General features: G+C 49.2%; 2 protein-coding genes and 1 non-coding gene across 4 annotated transcripts; 1 reads left to right on the top strand and 2 right to left on the bottom strand.

Annotated features, from left to right (window-relative positions):
• Window positions 1-555: 555 nt before the first annotated feature.
• ercc6l2 (excision repair cross-complementation group 6-like 2) lies at window positions 556-14,084 on the top strand. 2 transcript variants are annotated; one of them, XM_035380476.1, is made up of 19 exons: window positions 557-2,141; window positions 2,755-3,176; window positions 3,390-3,506; window positions 3,711-3,904; window positions 4,078-4,239; window positions 4,816-5,023; window positions 5,268-5,408; window positions 5,534-5,650; window positions 5,837-5,956; window positions 6,919-6,990; window positions 7,093-7,238; window positions 7,478-7,573; window positions 8,317-8,416; window positions 9,172-9,324; window positions 9,640-9,702; window positions 10,549-11,357; window positions 11,891-12,045; window positions 12,385-12,563; window positions 13,953-14,084. In XM_035380476.1, exons 1-18 carry the CDS (start codon window positions 2,105-2,107, stop codon window positions 12,459-12,461), a joined length of 3,189 nt encoding a protein of 1,062 aa, XP_035236367.1. In that variant the 5' UTR covers window positions 557-2,104; the 3' UTR covers window positions 12,462-12,563; window positions 13,953-14,084. The 2 variants fall into 2 exon arrangements, with proteins under 2 accessions (XP_035236368.1, XP_035236367.1); XM_035380477.1 differs by lacking the exons at window positions 9,640-9,702; window positions 10,549-11,357; window positions 11,891-12,045; window positions 12,385-12,563; window positions 13,953-14,084 and adding an exon at window positions 9,443-9,591 and having other exon boundaries at window positions 556-2,141.
• Window positions 14,085-19,419: 5,335 nt separating this feature from the next.
• On the bottom strand, window positions 19,420-22,507 carry LOC118237157 (stabilizer of axonemal microtubules 1-like). The gene is made up of 3 exons (XM_035435622.1): window positions 22,434-22,507; window positions 21,067-21,218; window positions 19,420-20,090 (listed from the first exon to the last, which is right to left on the bottom strand). The coding sequence occupies exons 1-3, from the start codon at window positions 22,469-22,471 to the stop codon at window positions 19,420-19,422; spliced, it is 861 nt and encodes a 286-aa protein (XP_035291513.1). The 5' UTR covers window positions 22,472-22,507.
• Window positions 22,508-23,123: 616 nt separating this feature from the next.
• Window positions 23,124-23,195, bottom strand: trnae-uuc. The gene has a single exon. It is a non-coding gene; the product is annotated as a tRNA-Glu (tRNA).
• Window positions 23,196-24,119: the final 924 nt, after the last annotated feature.

The following is a 24,119-nucleotide window of genomic DNA, read 5'->3' as shown; positions in this document are numbered from 1 at the left end:
AGCTGTGTCTGCTGCCTTGGTGTGTTTCAGAACTTAAGGTGGTCAGTTTCAGGCACTGATTGATTGGCTAAGGGGACCACACACCTTGTTTCCAAGGTCTAAATCAGCTGCTGATTGAAAGGAAACCACAAAAACCTGCAGACACTGCAGCCCTCCAGGACTGGAGTTAAACCTGCAGGCACTGCGGCCCTCCAGGACTGGAGCTAAATCTGCAGACACTGCAGCCCTCCAGGACTGGAGTTAAACCTGCAGGCACTGCGGCCCTACAGGACTGGAGTTAAACCTGCAGGCACTGCGGCCCTACAGGACTGGAGTTAAACCTGCAAACACTGCAGCTCGAAGGAGTGGAGTTAAACCTGCAGACACTGCAGCCCTACAGGACTGGAGTTAAACCTGGAGGCACTGCGGCCCTACAGGACTGGAGTTAACCCTGCAGACGCTGCAGCTCTCCAGGACTGGAGTTAAACCTGGAGGCACTGCGGCCCTACAGGACTGGAGTTAACCCTGCAGACGCTGCAGCTCTCCAGGACTGGAGTTAAACCTGGAGGCACTGCGGCCCTACAGGACTGGAGTTAAACCTGCAAACACTGCAGCTTGAGAGAGTGGAGTTAAACCCACAGACACTGCAGCCCTACAGGACTGGAGTTAAACCTGCAGAAACCGCACCCCCCAGGACTGGAGTTCAACCCCTCTGAGACAGAAGGTTCCGGCAGTGAAAACTCCATATGGCAGCAGCGACTAGCTTCACCGATAAATAACACAGAAGCGCTGCAGTCTTGTTCCTCTCTGTTAAACTTTATTGTATTTTATTATTTTTTTGGTTTTGACCAATCTTGATGTCCATCACCTGTGGGCTGACACATCTCTGGCTATGGAGATGATGTAATGTGCTTGCGGAACAGTAAAAATCACTTGAGCACATCACTGTCGTGTCACGGGTGATCAAGAAGTCAAGCTGAAGCCGAAAGACATGGAATTCAATTTTAAAGATATATTTTGAGCCGATGCATTTATTTAGGTCTTTTCTCTTCTGTCCTTGATGGTCATTATATCAGTGTTGGCAACAACTGACAAAAGTTATAGTTATTGTTTTAATAATAATAATAATAATAATAATAATAATAATAATAATAAGTCTTAGGAGCAAATGGGATCACAAGTAGTCTTATTGTGGTCTACAGTATAATTCCTATTTGATATGCATTACGGGTAGGTAGCAATTCATTGCATCTGTGTGTTTTAACTCGTTGAAGAGTAGGTTTATTTGGAATGCTTTTTCATCTAAAATCCTAAATCAGTGGTCTGGAATCTAAAATTCTAAATCAGGGTTCTACAGCTCCATTAGTGATTGCTACATATGCATTAGAATGTTCGGTCAAGAACATTCGCATCGTATTGATTATTTGTTTTTTAAAAGTTTTTTTTTTCGTTGTAGAAACTGCTGTTGCGAATGCAAAGGTAGGACAACATCGATACATTTACCTACCGCTCCACAGCTGCTGAATTTACTTGGAGAGCCAGACAATGAATGCTAGCTAGATATATTAAAGCTCGTTGCTGGCAACATTTGATTATAAGGGACAATGTATTGTGTGTCGCTACCTTTTTTCATGGCGATTACACCAAATCAGTAGTGATTCAGTACATAGTTGTGGCTAGTTCACGTAGCAATAGCTAGCAAACCGGCTTGAACAGTTGTGTTGGTTTGCTGGCTACTAGCACAACTTAGCGCTAGCCGTCGCCCTAGATGAAGAAATCTTAAAATATAGTTCAATTTCCGGGTCTATATTGAGCTATATAAGCGAATTAATATGGTACTAGGTTCGGCTGCGTTTACAGTCTGGCTCATTTCGCTACATTAGCAAAGTACCATAGTTGGCAGATGATTGCAATAGCAACGTTTCATTTTTAGAATCTCTGTAACTATGGTAGTGCTTGAAACTCACTAACGCTATCAAAAATATTGTCTTAAGAGATTATTAGTAATCATAGTTGCAGCAGTACTTAATTTTATCCAACTAAGTTGGCTGGTACGATGTCAGAGGTTCGTACATTTAAACAGAGAATATTGTTTTCAAGCTGATAATGAATCCCGACGTTTGGAATGGCAACAGAATCTGCAATCCGGTCGGACCCGCAAGGTTTGCTACTTTTCACTACACTGAACAACGTCACGCTTTACCTTTGTAGCTAGCAATCTGCTTGATGATTTTTGGTCTTATTTACTACATGCTACTGAAATGCAGTTAAACTTTAGCCAGAGGGATACTCGCTACGTTATCGTGTATGTTGCAGTATCGTTGGTAAAATCATTGGCGTGGCCACGACCGGGCTGCTACTCCAGCTGCCAAGTTAGACAGTTTGTCAGTGGACTGAAATTTTCTGGTCATGCCACGTACTTTCAAAGGGATTTAAGTGTGGGCTTTGGCTCGACCATTCCAAAATACTGACCTTGTTTTTAAGCCATTCACTGTAGTTTTGCCTTGTGCTTTTGGGTCCTTGTCCTGTTGGAACACAAATCTTTGCTCTCACTGCATAGCTCTTTTAGACCAAAACAGGCTGTCCTCAGGGATTTGGCTCCATCGGTTCTGCCCTTGAACGAAACAAACTTTCCAGCAACCCCATAGCATGATGTTACCACCACCATGATTTCCAGCAGGGATAGTGTTACCTGGGTGATGGTTTGCACCAAACATACGGATTTGCTTTCGAATCGATAAACTAATGAATAAAACTGCGTTCTGTTTCTCCCAGAGGTGAAGTGGAGTATTGGTGACAGATGTCTGGCTCCTCACCCACGAGAGAAGCGTCTTTGCGAGGCCACTGTCCAGCGGCTCGCTGTCACGGAGGACGGGCAGCCGGGGGCCCTGGTGCGGTTTGCCTGCCATTACGACGAAGACAACGATGACGAGGAAGAGGATGGGATCTTTCCGTTGTCAGAACTCCGGAAGGCTGCGTCTTCTCTGTACGAGAAACCGCTTTTCCACAACAACCAGTCCCTGCCCGGCGCCTCGGTGCCGTACGCGCTCTCTCGCGATGATGCGAGCATTCCGTACACCATAAACCGGTATCTGCGGGACTACCAGCGAGAGGGAGCCAAATTCATCTACGACAGTTATGCCCACGGCAGGGGTTGCGTTCTGGGAGATGACATGGGCCTTGGAAAGACAATCCAGGTGAGTTTAGCCGCTGTTTTAGCCTAAGTTGTATTTGCTTCAAACTGGGGGGGGGGGAGACAAGCTGATGGTGCCGTCCTTGTTAAGTACATTAATTTGACTTTAGCAGTCTGCAGTTGAAGATTACATACCTGTTGTTTACAGATTACAGTCCAGTCGATTTTTATTTTCAAACTGAAAAATTGCTTCTTTTTTTTGTAAAAACAACTCCAGGTGATCGCGTTCCTGGCTGCAGCGCTACACAAAACGGGGACGTGGCAGGACGTTGAGAACAATGCACCCCATTTCTTATTGTCTCAGGTGTCGTCAGAGAAGCGCAAAACCCAGAAGGTAATCACATCCTTCCTTTTTTTAGTAGAAGCCCTTATCCAGGGCATCTTACTCAACTCAAGATGTTTTTTAGCATTCTATCCAAAAAGGTGTATATTTAACCAGAATGATTCAGGCACTAGTTTGTTGCCCAAGGATACAATGGCAGCACCGTCGTGGGTAGGATTTGAACCTGCAGCCTCTGAGTCTGAGCCCTGATTGCAGGTGTTCCTCGTCGTGGCCCCCCTCTCAGTGCTGTACAACTGGAAAGACGAGCTGGACACCTGGGGCCACTTCCGCTCCCTCATCGTGCACGGAGCCCGGAAGGACGAGGAGTTTGCCCGCCTGAGGAGGGCTCGGTGCGAGGTTGCCCTGACAACCTACGAGACACTCCGGCTCTGCCTGGACCAGTTCAACAGGTGACTCCGTCCCCAAGTTGTTGTATGTACAACACGTTACTGCTGTTTCATAACTCACCGTCAAGTTTCCACAGTTCTCCATTTTGTGATTAACCCGTTTACTGTAATGGCTGGTTTGTGTACTCGTAAACTCTCATTCCTCTGGTCGTAACTTGTAATTTGTCTTCCTGCAGCATCAGCTGGTCCGCGGTCATCGTGGACGAGGCCCACAAGATTAAAAACCCCAATTCCCAGATCACCCAGGCCATGAAGGGCATGAGGTGCAAGGTTCGAGTGGGCCTGACCGGAACCATCCTGCAGAATAACCTGGAGGAGCTGTGGTGTGTCATGGACTGGTAGGCCATCACCGCCAATCTCACTCCAAAGAAATTAAATGGGGATTTTCCGAGCTTTGGTCCTGGAGGGTCACAGTTCTTGCAGGGTTACTCATTTCCTGTCTTGGAGGGTCGCAGTTCTCGCAGGTCAACTCATTTCCTGTCTTGGAGGGCCACAGTTCTTGCAAGGTTACCCATTTCCTGTCCTGGAGGGTCACAGTTCTTGCAGGGTTACTCAACTGGTGTGCCACAGTGTTTGTAGGTTTTACTTCCATTGTTCACATAATTTAGTCCCATAATTTATAAATATTATGTCAGTTGAACTGGTTTGCCGCCTGATAGTGTTGATAGCTGAATAGTTAGAAACTGTTGGATCATGATTCTGCAAGATAAAGCTTCAGGAGTCCTCCTGCAGAACTGAGTTTACCTTTTTAACATTGTGATCGGGTTTGGAGTCACTGTGGCCAGGTGAAATTAACTTAAATTTGGTTACCGTTTTAAATAATGCTCATAATGCTGTGTGAGGATTTTTTTCCCAAACTGAAATAAAATTTAGTGACTCTTTCTTTTTCCCTGTGATTTTTGTGCTTTTACCAGGGCCGTCCCAGGCTGCCTGGGCTCGTTGGGTCATTTTAAGAACCGGTTTGCCGACCCAATTGAGCGGGGTCAGAAGCACAGCACCACCAAGCGGAACCTGGCTATGGGCCGGCGGGCGGTGGAGCTGCTGGCCCGCCGGCTGTCCCGCTGGTTCCTCCGGAGGACCAAAGCCCTCATCAGTGGCCAGCTCCCACGGAAGGATGACAGGGTAAGACTTTTCAGACTTTTCAGTTTGCGCCTACATTTCGGCACTTACCAAACGACCTTCTCTCCAGAGTGAGTTGCCCTTTTTCACATGCTGTTCAGTTCTGCAGCTGGGAATGTTAGTGATTTTTGGAAGATCATTACTTTTCTGGTTTTTTTACTGCCAGGGCCCAGTTCTGACAGACGTCCTCCAACAGAGCTAGGTTCTGCTGTAGCTTGAATTCTCACCCTCCCCTTCTCCCTGGTAGGTGGTGTACTGCTCTATGACAGAGTTCCAGGAGGCCGTGTACCGCGCAGTTTTGGACAGCGAGGACGTCACCCTCCTTTTACGCAGCGGAGAGAAGTGTAGCTGCTCCAGCGGCCGCCCGAGGAAGAAGTGCTGCTTCAAGGTTTGTACATTAGTCCTTAACATTTCAATATTTACATTTAGTTATGAAACTGATATTAATGCTAAAGCTGATGTTGATGGTGATGTTGTAAAGGACCCTGCTCCGTGGCTTTCTCCCCTGGGCAGAACAACTCAAAGGGTGTGCCTGTGAGGTTCCTCTACTTCAGTTATCTGGCCATACTGAGGAAGCTGTCCAACCACGTGGCTCTACTGCAACCTAAAGGAGGCACCAGCAAAAAGCAGGTCAGTCTGTCAGTCCTTTTTCAGCCATAAGAACCTGGGCTTTCAACTCACACACGCACACGCACACACACACACACACACACACACACACACACACTCTTACACACACAACACACACACACACACACACACACAAACACACACACTCAGTCACTCACTCACTTCCATACGTTCTTGCACTTGAAGGAGCAGTATGTGAACGACATCTGTGAGAAGGTCTTTCAGAAGTTTCCGGACTTCATGCAGCGGCAGAGGGAGGCAGCGTTCGAGGCGATGTCAGACCCCGTGTACAGCGGGAAAATGAAGGTACGGAGTGTCACACTCGCACGCGCTCACTCGCTCACACGGCCACGCGCTCACGCATTTGCGTGCTAGACCCGCGCGCGGGAAAACAAACGCGCCGTTTTCGTCCCCCCCCCCGGCGCAGCGTTCTACGCGGCGGCGCTGTGGCCTGTGGCGATCACCCCTTCCCTGGCACCCCGAAATCTCAGACAGACGAGTGCGCCCCGTTCCTCCCCACTCACTCAGACCAGCTCTGGCAGAAGGCAGAGCCGAAAGATGTGTTAATGATGCGGAGAGTTTGGCCCCCCTCCCGTTTCGCTTTTGTTTCAGTTCTCCCCACTGGCTATGGCCGTACGGGGCGGGGGAGGGTTGGTCGAGGTGGCTGGGGTGGTTCCCTTCCACGGACGAGTGCAGTTTAACCACCCCTCCACCGCCCGCCCCGCACCCCATCCCTCGGTTCCAGATGTGGACACAGTTCCACGGGAAATAACAAACGGCAGACTTTAGGCCCCGCCCCAGATCGCTCGGCTCCCCGTCCCCGCGGTTACAGCCGCACCACGAGGGCGATGTCATTGGCAGCTGCTGCCTTTCACACACCGGTTGCCGGGGGTAACCAGTATCGGGAGGGATTTTCGCATGAGAGGAGCTCAAAATTCAACATCCCCCCAAAATGTCTGCCTGTGCGCACATTCCCAGAATGCACCAGTGGGGACTTTTTCATAGCTACAGTCATTTTTCATTTTATTTCAAATACACATTGCTACAGGAAAATGCTATGGCCATCTCTCACTCAGGGCAACTGAGTTATAAGTCCCAGTGATGAAAAATATGTAGGGTGCATTCTACAGATGGACAGCATTGTTGCATGACACCCTTAAGGCTCATGTACCAACCTGTCTGTCTCTCTCTCTCTCTCTCTTGGTCTTGCTCTCTGTCTCTCTATCACTCTGTTTCTCTCTGTCTCTCTCTGTCTCTCTCTCTTTCAGGTTCTGCAGAAACTCCTGAAGCACTTCGTGCAGAATAAGGACAAGGTGCTGCTCTTTTCTCTCTCCACCAGGGTGAGTGCTCTCCCTTGACCCCTGACCTTCCCTCCTCCTTGTATGCGTGTTTATCATGAGAGAAGGGCTGTGGCTTATCATGTTTTTTTTCCCCCCCACCAGCTGCTGGACATCCTGGAAAGCCACTGCATGGCGGAGGGGGTGGAGTTTAGGAGGTTGGACGGGAACACCAAAGCCAAGGAGCGGGTGAAAATCGTCCGCGAGTTCAACAGCTCTCCGGACATCAACCTCTGCCTGGTGTCCACCATGTAAGGAAACAACCGAAACTAAAACACCCTAAAAAAAAAAAACCTGTGATTTCCTGGGAATGGTCTGACATGCCTGAGCTCTGACAATCTTCTGTTAAGGTCGTTAGGTGAAAGTCTGTCTGAGGAATGACCTAAAAGTCTATTTAAAGACGCCTTGATCCGGAGTCATGATTTCCATCAGATCGATATCGATCGGGCTTTGCTTCTAGGAGTTCTGAAATTCGGTTCCCCCTCCCCAGGGCCGGTGGACTTGGGCTGAATTTTGTGGGGGCCAACATCGTGGTGCTGTTCGACCCCACCTGGAACCCGGCCAATGACCTGCAAGCCATCGACAGGTGGGCGCTGTCGCACTGATCAGGCTGTTCCATTTACCTGTACGCCTGCACTACCTGCCTAATTTAGGGAGTGTACATAACACAGTGGTTCCATAAAGATGCCATAACAGTGTCATAATGTTGTTATAATAGTGCCTTAGTACTGCAATTGGAAAGTAGTAATAATGGCCCCTAACTGCCATAAAGGTGTCATAAAGATGCTATAATGTTGCATTAGTATTACTAGTTGGAGAGTAATGATGGCCTCATCACGATGCCATAATGGTGCCATAAAGCAGCTATAAGGATGTTATAGAGGTGACATAACACCATGATGGTGCTTCAGTTTTACTGTTGGCAAGTAATAATGGTCCCATAAAGGTTCCATAATGGTGCCCTAAAGGAGCTATAAGGGTGCCGTAAAGGTGCCGTAACACCATAATGGTGCGTTAGTATTACGGTTGGAGAGTAATTATGTGGTGCCGTAGAGGTGCCATAAAGGTGCTATAAGAGTGCCATACAGGTGCCATAAAGGTGCTACAAGAGTGCCATACAGGTGCCATAAAGGTGCTACAAGGGTGCCATACAGGTGCCATAAAGGTGCTATAAGAGTGCCATACAGGTGCCATAAGGTGCTATAAGAGTGCCATACAGGTGCCATAAGGTGCGTTGGCATTACTTTCCCTGGGTCTCTGGGTCTTTTCCCGCTGTGCGTGCGATGGCGGTTTTTTCACGGCGCGTTTTCGTCCGTGTGGCGGCTCCAGGGCGTACCGCATCGGCCAGTGCCGGGACGTGACGGTGTTCCGGCTCATATCCCTGGGCAGCGTGGAGGAGGTGATTTACCTGCGCCAGGTCTACAAACAGGTACGCGCTCAGGAACGGATTCAATTCGGAGTGCCTTTACTGTGCGTCTGTGAGTTTTGGAAAACGTTTATTCGCTAGCTATTAGCTGTGGGTGTAATTACCGTACAGAAAAAATTCACTGATGTCACCGTTCTGTTTATATGCCTTGATAAAAACTGCTTACAGTGCAGCGCTTAGATTTTTAATAAAAAGTCATGACTTTTAAGTTCATAATTAGAGCATGAATACATCATAACCTCAATGAAAATTGTCCTTAAAGCCCCCGGAAAGTTTGTCTTGGAAATACCGTGTGGGCAGCAGTGTGCAGTGTGAATCCCAGATGGCTGGTGTGTAGAGTGGCCTTTCTTCCAAACCAGAGTGGTCTGGTTCAGTTCTTATAAACATCGGCGTGCGCCAAAAATACAGGTTTGCTCCTGTATCGCATCTCCGTGGAGCACCTTTACCGTATAAACAATCGGCAACAGTAGCTCATCGTTTTTCAGGAAAGTGTCTGGCCAAAAAAAAAAAAAAAAAAAAAGAAGAAAAAAAAGTTGGCAGGAACAAAATGGGAGCAGGAGCTGGTGGTGCTGAATCCCTGCAGACTGCCCGCTGTGAAGGAGCCCTGCTCTTGGCTTCCAGCCTGTCTGTTGTGTGGTTTGGACAGGGACGTTTCGCCGGAGGTCCTTTCTGTGGTACTGCAGCCTGGGTGAGCTGATCTCAGCCACGATTTCTGTGCTTCCCCCCCCCCACCCCCACCCTCCCACTCTGATCCACAGCAACTGCAGTCCTCCGTGCTGGGGAAGGAGCACGCCAGGCGCTACTTCGAGGCCGTGCAGGGCTCCGACGGCCACCGGGGGGAGCTGTTCGGGATCCGCAACCTCTTCCGCCTGCAGACCAGAGGCACCTGCCTCACCCGGCAGATCCTGGAGGTAAAAAAACAGCCGAAACCAGCCCCTGTACCTCCTCCAGGTATCGCCACAGATTCTCTAGACTCACCAGACGCTCTGCTCTTGTGCATCTTCCGTCCTCTCTGTTTCTTAACGACAGGAGGTTCTGGTTGGTGACAGTTGGTATCTCCGCATTAACGCCAGTTCCAGCAGCGACTTAGCTTCCCCATCCAAGCGCTAGCCAAGCCCACGCTTGCTTAGCTTCAGCCAGTCGGCAGGGGCAGCGTGCATGGTGGTATGTCTACTGTCTGTATATATATATGTGTGTGTGTGTGTGTGTGTGTGTGTGTGTTCCAGAGGGAGGGGCGTGTGGAGGTGGGGGTTATGACGGCCAGGACGCACGCTACGGCAGAGGAGAGCGTGAGTAACTGATCTCAGAGACCCGTGACAGAGAAACATCCCTCTCTCCCATGATCCCCCTCTCTCCCCCATCTCTCTCTTTCTCTCTCTCCCTGTCTCCCCAACTATCTCTCTCTCTCTCTCTCTGTGTCTGCATCTCTCTTTCCCACCCCTGAGTCTTCCATCCTCTCTGTCATCCCTCCTTTCCCGTGTGAAAGATGGAATCGCTCAAACGCCCCCCCCCCCCTTCTTTCTCACATGACACCAACCCAACACATGGACACGATTAACCCCCCCCCACCACCCCCCCACGAGCTGCGCAGCTCAGACCACAGGCAAACTCCACTGCGTCTGTCTGCAGTGCAGACGGCCCTTATAAGGACGGCCTGCCTGGACTCGTGTGCTAAGCGTTAGCCCCTTTTTGCAGATTTATGTCCTAAAACGCGCTCCCTCTCTGCGGTGTACTGCACAGACCCGGGTCAAATCGTTACTTTGAATGCTTTAACCCTTTATGCGCCAGTGAAATTCCTGCAGGTTACTGACAGGATGCGTCTGCAGTATCGATAACAACAGTCTTCTTTCGTGTGGTTGTACATTTTGGTTTGCAACAGTTTTTTTTTAAATTCCCAGGGATTTATAGGTTTACTGTCAGATTTTATCAGATATTTATCCAAGATATTTTTAAATATTTTAAAATTATATTTTGGTACCATATTGTATGTTACCTGTTCTGTTGGATTAGAGTTTGGGAACTCAGTGGCCTTCCAGGACTGGAGTTTGAGATCCTCTCTCCAGACTGTGGATAAATAGTGACTCTTGAGGGGCTGAACGGCCTTCTCTCATCTTTGGCTTCTCATGTTCTTTCAGACACACGAGGAGAGGACATCAGGAAGTGGACCATCCGAGCCGGGTGTTGGTGGAGAGGCGGGACAGGGGGCGGAGGCAGGGGTGGGCCCGGGGGCGGGGAAAGCCGTGGGGATTCTGGACTTCAGCAGCGCCAGCGAGGGGGAGGACGGCGATGAGGAAGGACGAGGGGGCACCGGGAGGAGGAAGAGGCGTGGAGAGGAGCAGGGCTCCGCCCCCAGCGGCCCCGCCCACCTCAGCCTGTTCCAGCACGGCTTCTCCAAACTCCTCCAGGGGGGAGGGGCCGGCTTGGGGCGGGGCAGGGGGGACGACAGCGACAGCCAGGAGGAGTCCGGGGGACAGAACGATGACCCTCCCGTAGGACGTCCCGCCAGAGACTCCCGCCAGAGGCAGGACTGGATTGTTTCAAGCGACTCGGACGGGGACGGGGTTGGGGGAGGAGCGGGATGTGACCAGAGGGGGCGTCCTGACACCAGGGGGACGCCCCCCTCCTCTTCCTCGGCGGGGCGCGGGAGACGCAAAGATTGGAGACACAGGGGGGACGCTTCACCGAGCGACGGGTCCGCCGGGCCCCCCCCGAACCGAGCGGGGGGATCGAAACAGCCCCCCCCGCAGCTCTGCGCACGTCCGGTTCAGGGAGTCGCCCGACATCCAGGGCTCCACGTCCTCCGAGGACGACCTTCCCGCCAAAAAGCCGCGGCCCAGCCGAGATTTCACTGCGCTGAAGAGCCGCTGCCGTCCGGGTCCGCCTCCGTCGCCACGGCGACGTCCTGCCGAACAGGCAGCCTCGGGAACCATCGACAGATTACTGGGTACTTTTATTTAGGGGTGCCCGTAAAATCTCTCCTTGAAATGCTTCTTCGTTCTTGATTTTGGGGGATTGTTGACCGGCATTGAGTGGTAGTGGAGATGGGCACATGCGCCCAAAATCACACTACCTGTGCAGGTGCTTGCAAGGTAGTACGTTTCTGAGGTACCAGAAACTATGGGGTGGAGCTAGCAAATCCTATACGCTGATTGGTCAACCGCAAACTTTCTCTGTGTCAGTTGTCTTTCGCTGAGCAAACCAGCCGCCATTTAAAAATAACCAGTAGCTACAAAATTCATTTACTAATTTGAAGGAAATTAATGACAGTCTTACCAAACTATAAACGTGACATGACTTGATCACCAGTAAGTAATCTTTTTCTTGGCGCAGGATATATTTGTATGATATGGGCAATTAACTATATAACTATAACTGTAGCTGTAATGAAGCCAACACTAGTGCAGAGGTGAGGAACAGGCTTGCTGGGTGCTGCGTCCCGGGCAGCTGAGGACGGTGTGGCTGTTTTGGGTTTTTCAGGCGGGGTGCGGGAGGTGGCGTACCTGCACTCGAACCAGCGCGTGGTGGGCTCCAGCAAGGCGGAGGACCAAATCAGCCGCGCCGCCCTTCGGCACGTCTTCCAGCACAGGAAGTACTCGCAGGTCGCGGCCAATCAGCTCCTGGACAGCATGGAGGTAAAGTGCCACCGTCCAATCAGCTGCTGGTCAGCACGGAGGTGAAGTGCCACCGGCCAATCAGCTGCTGGTCAGCACGGAGGTCAAGTGCCACCGGCCAATCAGCTGTTGCACAACATGCTACCGACCAATCAGCTGCTGCGTAGAGCAGTACTCTAAAATGGTGCTTGTTTCAGTGTTTAAGAACTTAATTTAAGTCATTAGTTGACTAAGAAGCCCACGCTGCTGTATTCCAAAGCCTAGTACCAGGTTCTAATGGTGTGTGTGTGTTTGTGTGTTTGTGTGTATGTGTGTGTGTGTGTGTTTGTGTGTGTGTGTGTGTGTGCGCGTGTGTTACAGGTTCTTTCGGGACAAACACAGCCCCCCTCTCCTCCAGAGCAGATCGGCGCGGGGGGCCCGAGAGAGGGGGGCGGTGACGGACAGCATGTGGAGCACCCAGTCACCCACTCCCTGAGGGCGATCCGGCACACCCAGAACACCACCGTCATCATGGGGGAGACGCCCAGCGCCATCTGCAGGTCAGCTCCGGATCTGCACCTCACCGGAGAACACAGAGCTGTAGCGGATTTATTCAATGGAGTTGGTGGTAACCAACTCCCATCCCTGGAGGTCTACCATCCTGTAGGTTTTCGTTTCAACCCTAATTTGGCACACCTGATTACGCTAATTAGCAGCTCGGCGAGATCTCTAGCTGTTGAGTGAGGTGTGCTTTGTTAGGGTTGGAGTGAAGTCCTGCAGGGCGGTGGATCTCCTGGAAATCCGAACTGTGGCCAGTGGCAGCTGTGGTTAGCGGCCAGCGGCTAGCTCTAGCACCAGGAACAGGGAGGGCTTTAGCGATGGCCTGGATTACAGCGCCCGTGCAGCGCCACTCCATCCGCTCGAGTCCGCCTGTCGCCTGTCTTTTTCCTACTGGGCATGTGCGAGCGTGGCAAGGAAGGCGTGGCCATTGTGCACTTACGAGAAAAAGCTTATCTGCACTGTCCCGAATCGGGGACAGAGATTACAACAGCTTATACACATGTATAAGTGTACTGGAATACACACACACACACACACACACACATACACACACACAATTGGACATTCCAAATTAGGGAGGACAAAATGGGAAAAAAAGCATTTAAGCATTTAAAATAAATAAGTGACTGAATAAACAGTTAGCAGCTGCTGAACATGAGCTGTAATTACAGCAGAGCTGAGCCAGTGGTTAAAATGTGAGGGGAGTGCATTTTCACAAAACCGCAAACGGACCAGGGAGGAAATTCCTGGTCTCCGGGGCGCAGTGGCACCTCCGGTGTGCAGCGCCCCCTCCTGGCCTTTTCGGGAGTCGGGCCCGCCTCAGCAAATCGCCCCCGCCCCCGCCCCGCCCCTCCCTTTCCGAGCCCCCGCCCACGGCACTGCAGAGTGAGTTCTGGACGACGCCCGACTACGGTGGCCACGGGACCGAAAACGCCTGCAGCGGGGGAACTCCGAACACCCTCCCCGCCCCCCCTCCACCCACACAGCTCCCTTTCCCAGCATCCTGCGGCTTCATGAGAAACCCAACGCAGAACGTTTATTTATGAAGTCCCACCTCCCCCCCTCCACCTTGTCTAAAGTTAAAATTTGAGTTTTATGGTTTCTCCCACACAGAAATCACAAATGGTAGCAGCTCCTCGTATAGGAAGTTAGAACGAGAAAATCTTTCAAGTAAGAAGTTGCTTTTGCTTTACTGAAGCAGAGGTAGCGGTTTCGGCTAAGCAGCGGATTTACTTCAACATTAAATGCAGGATTCCTTTTCTGCACATGCTCACACACCTGCTCATGCATACAGATATGGCAGTATAACAATTTTTTATTTTTTTAAATTTGAAAATGGGGAAGGGCTAAATTTGAAAGACCCTGATTGGTCGGCTCTCGCCCTGCAGGAAGCAGCTGGAGGAAATGGCGTGCTTTTTCGAGGCCGCGTCGGTGACGGACTTCGCCCGGGACGTGCTGAGGAGCGCGTCGGCACGGCGACAGGCTCGGCTGAGGCAGTTCTACCGCGGCCGGAACCCGGAGCTCGGAGGGTTCCTGGACCAGATGCTTCCGGAACCGGCGACTCCACAGCGGGAACCGGCCAGCTCGGAGCCCGGGCCTTCGTCATCCTCCTCCTCCTCCTCCGCGAGGGAGAGGAGGCCCGGTTCCAGAAGGCTCCGCCGGCCGACTGCCTCCGACCTTAACGCCGAAGACCCGGTCCTGGACCCGCACCCACCAGAGCCCAGTGCAGAGGAGGGCGGGGTGGGCGGAGGGGGGCCGGGGTTTGTGTCTCAGGGTCCCCCACCCCAAAAAGACCTGCATGTCCCCCGGAGTGAGACCCCGATCACAAGACCCGTCCCAGAACCCGCCCCCGGCCCCTCGGCCCAACTGGGTCAGCGGATCGACCGCGGAGCCTCGTCAGAGTCCTGGGGGACCCACCGGGGGACACGGGACACCCCAAAACCCGAAGACCAGGGGCGCGGCCCCAAACGTGAGAAGCACCTCCTGCTGACCGAGCTGATCGGGGACACCTCTGTGCTGGACGACCTGTTCAGACCCAGACCCAGGCCCAGAGCCCCGGTTACCACGGCAACCGCGGCTGCCGCCACCAGCGCCGCCACCGACCCGCCCCAGGCCCCGGCCCCGCCCCCGAGAAAGACCAGCCGCAAAGACTTCTGGGACATCCTCAACGACGGGGACGAGGAGAGCCTCAACCAGCTGGCGGACCCGTCCCGGGCCGAGAAGATCTGTCGCCAGGCGGGGGTGGCGGCGACCACCAAGCCCAAAAGCGCCGCGGCCAACGATGGCGCTCAGCTCTGGAAAAAGAACGAAAAGTTCCTGTGGAAGAGATGAGCTGAGGTGAGAGAGGAAGAGGGAGAGAGAGAGAGAGAGGGAGGGAGGGAGGGAGGGAGGGAGTGAGGGAGGGAGAGAGAGAGAGAGAGAGAGAGGGGGAGAGAGGGAGGGAGTGAGGGAGGGAGAGAGAGAGAGAGAGGAAGTGAGCGTGAGAAAGAGAGAGAGAAAGAAAACCCCTAAAAGTGGTTTAGGTTAATTTATTATGAGCAGATCTGAAAGGTCATGCCGACATTTTAAGTGCTTTAATGACCCCTTTAATGACACCAGTAAGATCACTGATGCATATTTCCAGCAGTTTTCAGAAGGTTCTTCTGTCATATGATTGTGTGTTTTGGTTGCAGCGTGTTGTGTTAGAGAATTCTCAGGGATCTCCGTGAGTGTTCAGATTGTGCATGAAAAGAGTATGGGTTGTTTCCTTTGAAGTTTATAACATCAAAATAGTCAAGGTTTACATTTTTATTGTTGCTGTTGCATTGCAATATTTGTTAAAGTTTTGTAAAAAAAAAAAAAATTATTTACCTCGTAGTAGTGATTCTTTTCTGATGTTCTTAACTGTTGTACGTATTAACTTGAAACAAGGGGGGTGCTTGCAACACTAATGGCCAGATTTTAGAATTTGGAGCAGAAAATCACACATTTGGAAAGGGACACAAGGGGTGGGATATTTCACCCGTGAATGTTCTCTGACACATCTTTGGGGAGTTCACTGAGAGTGCAAAACAGAAAATCCTAATATTTCTTCAGCAGGTGCATTTTTTGAAACGGATTACAATGCACTCTGTGGTCGTGTCATCACTGGTATCAGTACCAAACCACAAAACCAACAAATACACTTTGGTGGCCGTTTGAATGGAAACGCCGGAGTCTCTCTTGGCGTCGATGAAAAGATTCGCCGTCTCCACTTTGTTTTCCCGCGCATGTTTAGTCTGGGACTGAAAGAATGAATCCGACAGTGCCGTCCTGCTGCCGTGACACCGGACGAACGCGCTGTGGTGCGTGAGGCGTGTGTTCTCGGTTCGCCTGATCTCTTTAGTATCTGCATCTTTCCAGTGCAACACGCACCTTATTTTACTCCACGTTGTGTTTACATGCACGCACGCACGATAGCGTTGAGCGGTGATACGCAGCCGGCGCGCGCTGTGTGATCGTGTGGTCACCACTTGCGCGCGGGGAACAGCCTGTCTCAACGTAATTACGCACAGCGTCCGTCCTGTGAACTTAATTTATTGAAAAATACTACAATGGATTTTTGTTTTTGCAGCGCAAAGTGGCATAAATACGAATCTATGATTTACACAGAATTCTGTAATATTAAATCAGAGGTTTGGAAAACGTGTAATAGAAAATAATAGAAAAGAGTAGCGTTCGTGGAAAGCTACTTTTAATCCCGCTTCAGTAAATTTAAGAATTCTGTTAAAAAGGACAATCGTGGCGTTGCTTTTGCAGATCTTAGCCCGGTCTACATACGTACTGGGTCTGCTATATCTGGGGTATGTATTTAAGATCCAGTTTCTCACATTTTCTTATTCAAACAAATGTTTTGTCTTGTGAAGTTGTTATTTTAGAATAGCTTCATGCATCAGCAATGCAGCTAATGAGGGGTCTGTAATAATATATTTTTTTAAATACGGCAGTGCTCGCAATCGTTCTGTCAATTATTAACACGTGCAGCTGACAGTGCGTGACCTAGTTCTGTTGCTATAAACCGAGCCTGGCCGTTGCATTAGCGTTCAGCGGGGGTATCGGATATCGAGCCATTTCGGAGAGGTCCGTAGGTGGTCTCCGAGAGTCCGAGCGCCTTGGTGGCAGTAATTTGGAGACCCCCGAGTCTCCCCTTTCCCCCGGAGACTCTTGGCAGTGTTTCATGGTCCAAGGTCTGTGGCGGGAAATCTCGGCCACGGTCATTTTCATCAAAGCTAGCTTCTGACACTGTTCTGAGGCACGAGTGTGGCTGAATAACACGAACCTGACTATTCAAGTAGATTCAAATCAATTAAGCTTTTAAATATGGAGCAAAACCACATTGGTTGTACTCAAACTTGTGGTATTCTGACATCGACCCAATGTAGAAATTACTCAAAAACCTCAATGCAGATTGTTGCCTTGTGTTTTAGAGTGATTGGCTATTAATGCAGTTCAGTTTTAGTTGTGTGCCATTTTTGCAGACACTGTCACAAATAGGCTTAACGGAAAATAGGAAATTGGGAAAGAATGCTCATATTAATTGGGATTACTAGTACATATTACCTATTTAAAAAAACATACGTGTTTGAGGGGTGTGTGTTTTATGTACGTTGTAATTATCAATGTTACAAAATGTACCTAATTGCATTAACAGAGTACACAGGTATGTTGTGTGTGTGTTGTCACACACAAAGACTGATTAAGTCTTTGTGGATATATATTTACTCATGTAGCTGTGCTTTTGCACTTTCATGAATGTGCATGTGTGCATGAAAGGGTGTGTGTGTGTGTGTGCGTGTCTGAGATGCACAGCTGTGTTTAAATTCTCTCAGCTGTTGCTCTGCAGAAACCAGAGACTTAAGGCAACAGGATTGTTTAGTTTTGCGATTGTTTAGCCGAAATGAGAAAGTACTGAGAGCCATCAATAAACAGGGAGGTCCAGTGCATGCTTCAGCAGGACACCAGAAGCCTCTGCTGACGCACGCGCACACACACACACACATACACACACACACACACACACACACACACACACACACTTTGGTGCCGACACACACACACGCACGCGCGCACACACACACACACATCACTGCCAGGGAGTTCTGAGATACAACAGCACAATCTGTTTCCTTTTACTTTGTCTAGGGAAATGGAGATAAGAACCTCCCTGCTGTGCTCCATTTGGCCAGTAGATGTCGCCATTTCATGAGACTTCATAAGTGACGTTATCCCCTTTGACATCCTGTTATTTTCAAGGTCAGCTCAGGAACTTGCAAAGTGAACTAAATAAACCTGCACTGATATTCCTCCAGCAAATCAGAATTGTGCCGCTTGTTATGAGGTTTTTGTAGTTCAGAAAAGTCAGGATGGAGGTACCCCCTCACACACACAGACCACCCCAAATAATTTTCAAAGAGGAAGTAAAAATTAGCCAAAGCACCGCCTTGGGAAGAATCTTGGTAGTAATCTCAGCAGAACCGTTCACTTTGTCCTAACCTATTGTCCTGTTACTGCCTAGCGTATCAGCATCAGGAAAGTATGTCTGTTTCTTCAGCCCTGAAATTTTGCTCTTCACACTGTCAGCCTGAGCAAGATTAAAAGCTGTGTTTTGATTCGCTGTCACAATAATCTGAGAACTATGGGGGATGCTGCAGACAGGTTTTTTCTTTTGGCCAAGTTTTGCTTATTTGCAGATGTCAGTGGGGGACGACGTGTTTGCTTTGCTTGGCAAAAGGCTGAAGATTGCCGCTGACCTCAGGTGACCCCCCCCCCCACTCAGGTGGAATAGGTGTGTCCAGGCTGGTCTCACGGAGAGCACTTGGTTTATATTTTATATTATTATAAATATTGCTTTGCTTCCAGAACATCCCCAGAAGGTTCAATGGCTAGCGTCGCACGGATGGGATCAGTGATTTCATGACATGATTGTTTCGCAAAACTGAACGCCAGTGTGAGGTGGTTTCTTTGCTGTCCCGTGCGGCTTCAAAACGGAACATTTCCAGGAGCTTCAAAAACGTCCGTTCTCTTGTCGGTGGGAGATTCTGTCCCTCTCATGGGACACCACTTCCCAGTTTTCTCCCACTTTTACCCCCCCAATTAAGCAGCAAATGAGAGCCCCCCCCCCCCCCCAACACACACACCCTACAGAACTGAAAGATGTCTGCTTTGACTCTTGAGTGAGCATGCAAACACAAAAATCACAGGCGGTAAAAGGTAAAATTTCTTATTCAGTTTGAAAATTTGCAGTGAATAAATAACGAAACAGTGCCATCTACTGGCTGCATGGGGACGAACAAGCCCCAGCCCCAGTGTTCAGGGAGTAACACTCCCCCCTCCCACCCCCCCCCCCCCCCCCCCCCCTCCCAAAAATAAATAAATAAATGATTAAATAAAACCTTAAAACCTATCAAAAGACACTTAAAAAATTCTTCGTGGGGAAGAAACATCTGGCTTGTAATGCCAACTCATCATGAATTACAATGAAAAAAATATCTGGCATCAGGTTTGTAACTTGCTTAGCAGTTGAGAATTGTTCTGAAAATAAAAGTGCATTTACAATTATGAATTTATAGTGCCTCTTGTTAGGCCCCACAGTGCCACATAAATATTTATTTGAAAATGTGAAAAAGCATACTGAAGCTATCTTTATTTGCGCATCATTAAAATAAACGAGTCCTCAGGGATATTCGAAACGTTGACATCAGACATGAGATAAGGGTGGAAACAGAAGATTAGCAGATAAATGAGTAACCTGAACATTACGTTTAGAAAATAAAACCCCTCTGCACCATGAGGGGTTAAGTTCCTAGCTCAAAGCAGCACCGGGCGTGTTGTTGTTCCCTATCTCCTCTGCGCTGGCCTGGCGCGGGTGGGCGTGGCCACCTTGGGCGTGAAGTCTGCCAGGTACGTGGTTGTGTGCTGGAAGGCCCCCGTGGGCCTGTCAAACTCCTCCCGCTGGCGAATGGGGGGGCGCGTCTGCACGCCCCAGGGCCGGTAGTCGCAGGCGTAGGAGGTGAGGAAATCCATGGTCCCCCTGGGGGGGTCGTAGACCGGGTACGCGTGCTGGTAGACGGGCGGCGTGGGCCACGCCCGGAAGGTGGCCTGATACTCGGTGGAGTGGGCGAAGGCGCGGCGGGAGGCGCTGCTGACCGCCTCCCGCGCGGGCTTTGGGGGCGGGGCTGAGCTGGGCTCCTCCCCCCTCTGTCCCCTGAGGGCGGAGCCTAAGTCCAGCGGGGCAGCGGCGCTGGGGGCGTAGATGACCCCCTGCAGTCTGGACGGACGGTTTGGCTTGATCTTGTGCTGCACGGCGTAAGGGGCGGGGCCCTGGAATGACTGGCGCTCGGGCGCCTTGGCGACCTGCGGCCGGTAGTCGGTCTGGCCGCCCGCCAAGCGCTTGTAGCTGAAGTCGACCTGGTAGGTGGTGATGCCCTGGAATGCACCATCGCTCCGCATCAGGTTGTCACAGGGCTTGAAGGGTTTCCGTTTCGTACCCTCCCAGTTACAGAATTCCTCTTCAGGGAAGAGGAGAGAGAGACAGGAATTTAGGCCTTGCCCTCCCCCCCTTACAAACAGCAAAGCAAACTACTACTGATAGCTCCACGTCAGCTGTCATAATGGGTTTGCCCGGAACAGCAAGAGGTGTGTGGGGACGAGGAGTATTATGATTCTGCTGTGTTACCCTACTCTCCCTCCCTACACACCTCTGAGAGAACCAATGCCTGCTTCGGTTCAAAACTGTTGCCAGTGCATGAGATTACAGTAGTTCATTATCATTAAATCTTGGGACTGTTACTGTGGAACTACACAGTCCATAACAAACTGGCAGATAATAAATGAGATCTCTTGTTTCTATGACAATGACACTTGTTTGGCTCGGACATTCCATTTTCGTTTTAGACTAGATTCCCTGGGACGTTGAATCTGACACCACAGCACGCATCACCAGATGTCCTCAAACTGTAGTTCACACTGAACAAATTACATTTTTTTTAAAATTATAACTGATTTTAACTGGAGTTTGAGATCCCTGCTTTAAACTTTACATTGTCTGCCTTAAATGTAGAGGACTTTGTGACACCAATTTTTATCTCATTAAATAGCACAATGTTTTGGGCATTTAGCAGATGTTCTAAGCTTACAGACTTAGTATGCATACATACAGGCTGTGTCTGAATCAGTATTTTTTGCATACTGCCCATCGCATACTAAAAGAGTACAGACTAAACAGTAGGCAGTATGCTTAGTAAACAGCACATACTTTGAGGATGCAGTAATTAGGAGACTATTCAGACACAGCCATAGTATCTAGAAGCGGTTCAGTTTAAGTACCTTTGCTCGATGATACAACAGCCGTGTCCCCAGATGGGAACTGAACCCATAACTCTGATATCCCAGCCCAGTTCCCTAATCGTTTTCCCCTCTGAAAATAGTCAGTGCCCGCCACTAGCAGATTTACACGTGTGTTTGCAGCTTGTGTGAGACGCGTACCTCTGTAGGACGTCGTGTACATATCCCTGGGTGGGCTGTATCCGGCAGTCTTCCTCCCAGGGGTCTTCGTTCCTGTGGTCTTCCTCTCCGCAGTCTTCCTCTCTCCGGCCTTGTAAGGATTTTGGGTCACAGTCTGGAAGGCATAGCCTGGCCTGTGTAACAGGACACAGCTTTTATATCAGGCCGTGCTGTGCCTCAGCCCCTTAATTCCTTCAAACTGTGTGTGCATGTGTGTGTTCGTCCGTGTGCGCCCGTGTGCATGTGTGCTATGGAACAGCACAACACAAGAGACATAGACACCAGTGACAGAGAGTCTTGTGATAGGTATACTTTTCTTTGCTTGGGCTGTCTTGTCTTTCAAGCTAGTTTAATACTCCAGGCTGTAATATGCCCAACCACTTTTTTTCTAACTGCTCCAATACATTCCCCATTACTATTTAGCCTGACTTTATGTAATAGTACTAATGAACCACAGCCAGCCACATCCAGCCAGCAAGCGGTTGGAACTTAAAGGTGAAAGGTGGTAAATGTGGTCTGGAGCTCGTACTAAATCCAGATAAAAGACGTTTTCAGCTATCTTTTCCATTGACCCATCTGAACTACTTACGACAAAGGGGACGCTTAGAAGACCAGGGTGCAGGGACATATTTTGTTTTACAACAGAGCAACCACACCCAGGGTCAAAACCAGTCCATTCTGTTGCTTATTTGTTAATGGTAATAAATGGCCCACGATATTTTCATCATAATAGTTGCCCATTGTTTGTAACAATGGCCTGAATGGAATGTGGATTCCTCTCAGAATGTCGGGGATTCCGTGCGAGCGCTTCCTGGGGGAGACTTCCCATTTTATATGCCATAAAACATGAAATACCCAAACACGCGTGTTACTCCCTACGCTTTAGTAACATCTATACACCCTTTACTATCCGAACACATATTTCACCTAATTAGGATGCGGTAGTGTAGCAGAGCTTTGGCCCGTAGCCATAAAAGTTGCTGGTTCAATTCCGTTGCCGTTGTGTTTTTGAAGCAATATCCATAAACTGAATTGTTTCCGCAAATAGCCCGCTGTATAAATGAATACTTTGTAAAATGTTATGTCCCTCTGGATATGGGTTAAATGCCGTGCGCCTTCTACTCCACGGCTACTACAAATTTCATTAATATCGAATACTCCCTTAACGACCTATTGCAGATATTGTGGTAAAATCCGAAATGTTTTCGGATTGCACCATTTAGGCGATTTATTCAAGTTTGCTTTTACATTTTAAAACTCATTGGCCCCACTGCCGACCCTATTTCCGACCGAGCCCACGGACGCTCTGTCTAAACGTGCCTACTGAAATCATTTGACAGGGAACTCACGTGAAGGGTCCGGCAACGCTAAAGCTCTGAATAGCCATGGCTTTGCTGTTTGTTCCGGTCACAGTGTCAGCAAAAGCCGCCGAAACCTCCAGCCGATATTGCGAATATTTTCACCAACTGTCGAACATGTCATGTCCGTTTTCGTGTGTCGCGGAGCTTTATTTAAGATTCTGCTTTACACTTGTGATGCAATGGAAGTCCGTGACAAACACAGGTGAACAAAGGAGTGCTCATTGTGACGATTATTCACGGTGACTGTCAAGATTCTGTCCCTTCGTGCAATCTCAACACAATGCTGACATTCATAAATGCTATATTCTGGCAGAATTTAATTTGTTTGGTTAGTTCTCCAGGGAGAAGTTTCAGTTAACCAAATTGCTAAACGTCTTCAGGAAACTCGCGAAAACGTTTCACGTTATGTGCATAAATGTATTGGGTAAAGTATTGATTTGCTTGTGTGTTGTTTTTGATATTAATTTCCGAGTATTTACCAACTAAATGAAATGCCTGTATTCCGTTGGTGTACGAATGTCAAATGTTCTGATTTTCAAAGGCAAAACGCATAGTTTGGCCTACTTTTTTAGTGATCTGCGTTAATGTGTCAACCATATTGTGAAAGAGTACCTGAAATTATGGTGAAGTACACTAAGCCGCAACATTACATATTAGTTGCCTTGGCTCAAAACGCACTTCCCATACCGGGAGTCGAACCCGGGCCGCCTGGGTGAAAACCAGGAATCCTAACCGCTAGACCATATGGGACATACCTGAGGAAAGCATTATCACGAATGCAGGGAAGTACTGTGATGAAGCAGAGCGTAGGACATTACAAATGAAATGGTTCAGTGAAGCCAAATGGAGAGGATGAATTTAATAGTTATCACCGAGTTAAAATATGTAGGCCTATAATACAATTCCATTACCATAATATTGTGCATAAACCAGTAAAACTCATAAATGTCATTTGACAGTGTTAAATATGGATAAAGACCTTTACCTTATAAATCTTGGCTTGGGGCCTTTCTGTGTAGAGTTTACATGTTCTCCCCATGTTGGCGTGGGTTTCCTCCGGGTACTCCGGTTTCCTCCCACAGTCCAATGACATACAGGAAGGCTAGTTGGAGACTCTAAATTGCCCATAGGTATGAGTGTGTGAGTGAATGGTGTGTGTGCCCTGCGATAGACTGGCGACCTGTTCCGGGGTGTATTCCTGCCTCTCGCCCAATGCATGCTGGGATAGGCTCCAGCACCCCCCGTGACCCTGCTCAGGATAAGCGGGTATAGATAATGGATGGATGGATGGATGGTCCAATTGTGGGTTCAAGTGCTCATGTGCTGAAACTGCTTCAGAAAGTTGCTGTGAATATTTATAGGATACATGCTGCATAGAGAAAGATATATCACGGGGAACTTGAAGACTTGTCAATGCTAAAGTGCATGCTTCTGTGAATTATGAAAAATAAGCCATTTTATCTCATGGCCTGCTGCTGACTTGATGTGTATGTGTTAACAACACAATGGGTGGCTGTCGGAATGAGCTGTCTTTCTTCTTTACTCCAGACAGGCGTATAAATATTTGGGTCCATAAGCAAGATTCTGAAGGCGCCAATACTAACCATATATAAAATATAGGTTTATACAGACTATTTTAGGTGCCTATATACGGACTCAGATTGACATTTTAGA

This window comes from Anguilla anguilla, chromosome 10 (genome assembly GCF_013347855.1).
Source record: "Anguilla anguilla isolate fAngAng1 chromosome 10, fAngAng1.pri, whole genome shotgun sequence".
NCBI lineage: Eukaryota > Metazoa > Chordata > Actinopteri > Anguilliformes > Anguillidae > Anguilla > Anguilla anguilla.
Note: the sequence above shows the minus strand (reverse complement) of the source record. Positions and strands in the feature narration are given on the sequence as shown.

Bases quoted from the DNA above. Each gene is read 5' to 3' on its own strand.
- LOC118237157 (XM_035435622.1), bottom strand. From the start codon at position 22,471: ATGGCTATTCAGAGCTTTAGCGTTGCCGGACCCTTCAC. The intron at 21,219-22,433 runs GTGAGTTCCCTG...CCTGTTACACAG, and splicing joins AGCGTTGCCGGACCCTTCAC to GCCAGGCTATGCCTTCCAGA. The intron at 20,091-21,066 runs GTACGCGTCTCA...TCTTCCCTGAAG, and splicing joins GTACACGACGTCCTACAGAG to AGGAATTCTGTAACTGGGAG.
- ercc6l2 (XM_035380476.1), top strand. From the start codon at position 2,105: ATGGCAACAGAATCTGCAATCCGGTCGGACCCGCAAG. The intron at 9,325-9,639 runs GTAAAAAAACAG...TGTGTGTTCCAG, and splicing joins TCACCCGGCAGATCCTGGAG to AGGGAGGGGCGTGTGGAGGT. The intron at 12,046-12,384 runs GTAAAGTGCCAC...CGTGTGTTACAG, and splicing joins AGCTCCTGGACAGCATGGAG to GTTCTTTCGGGACAAACACA.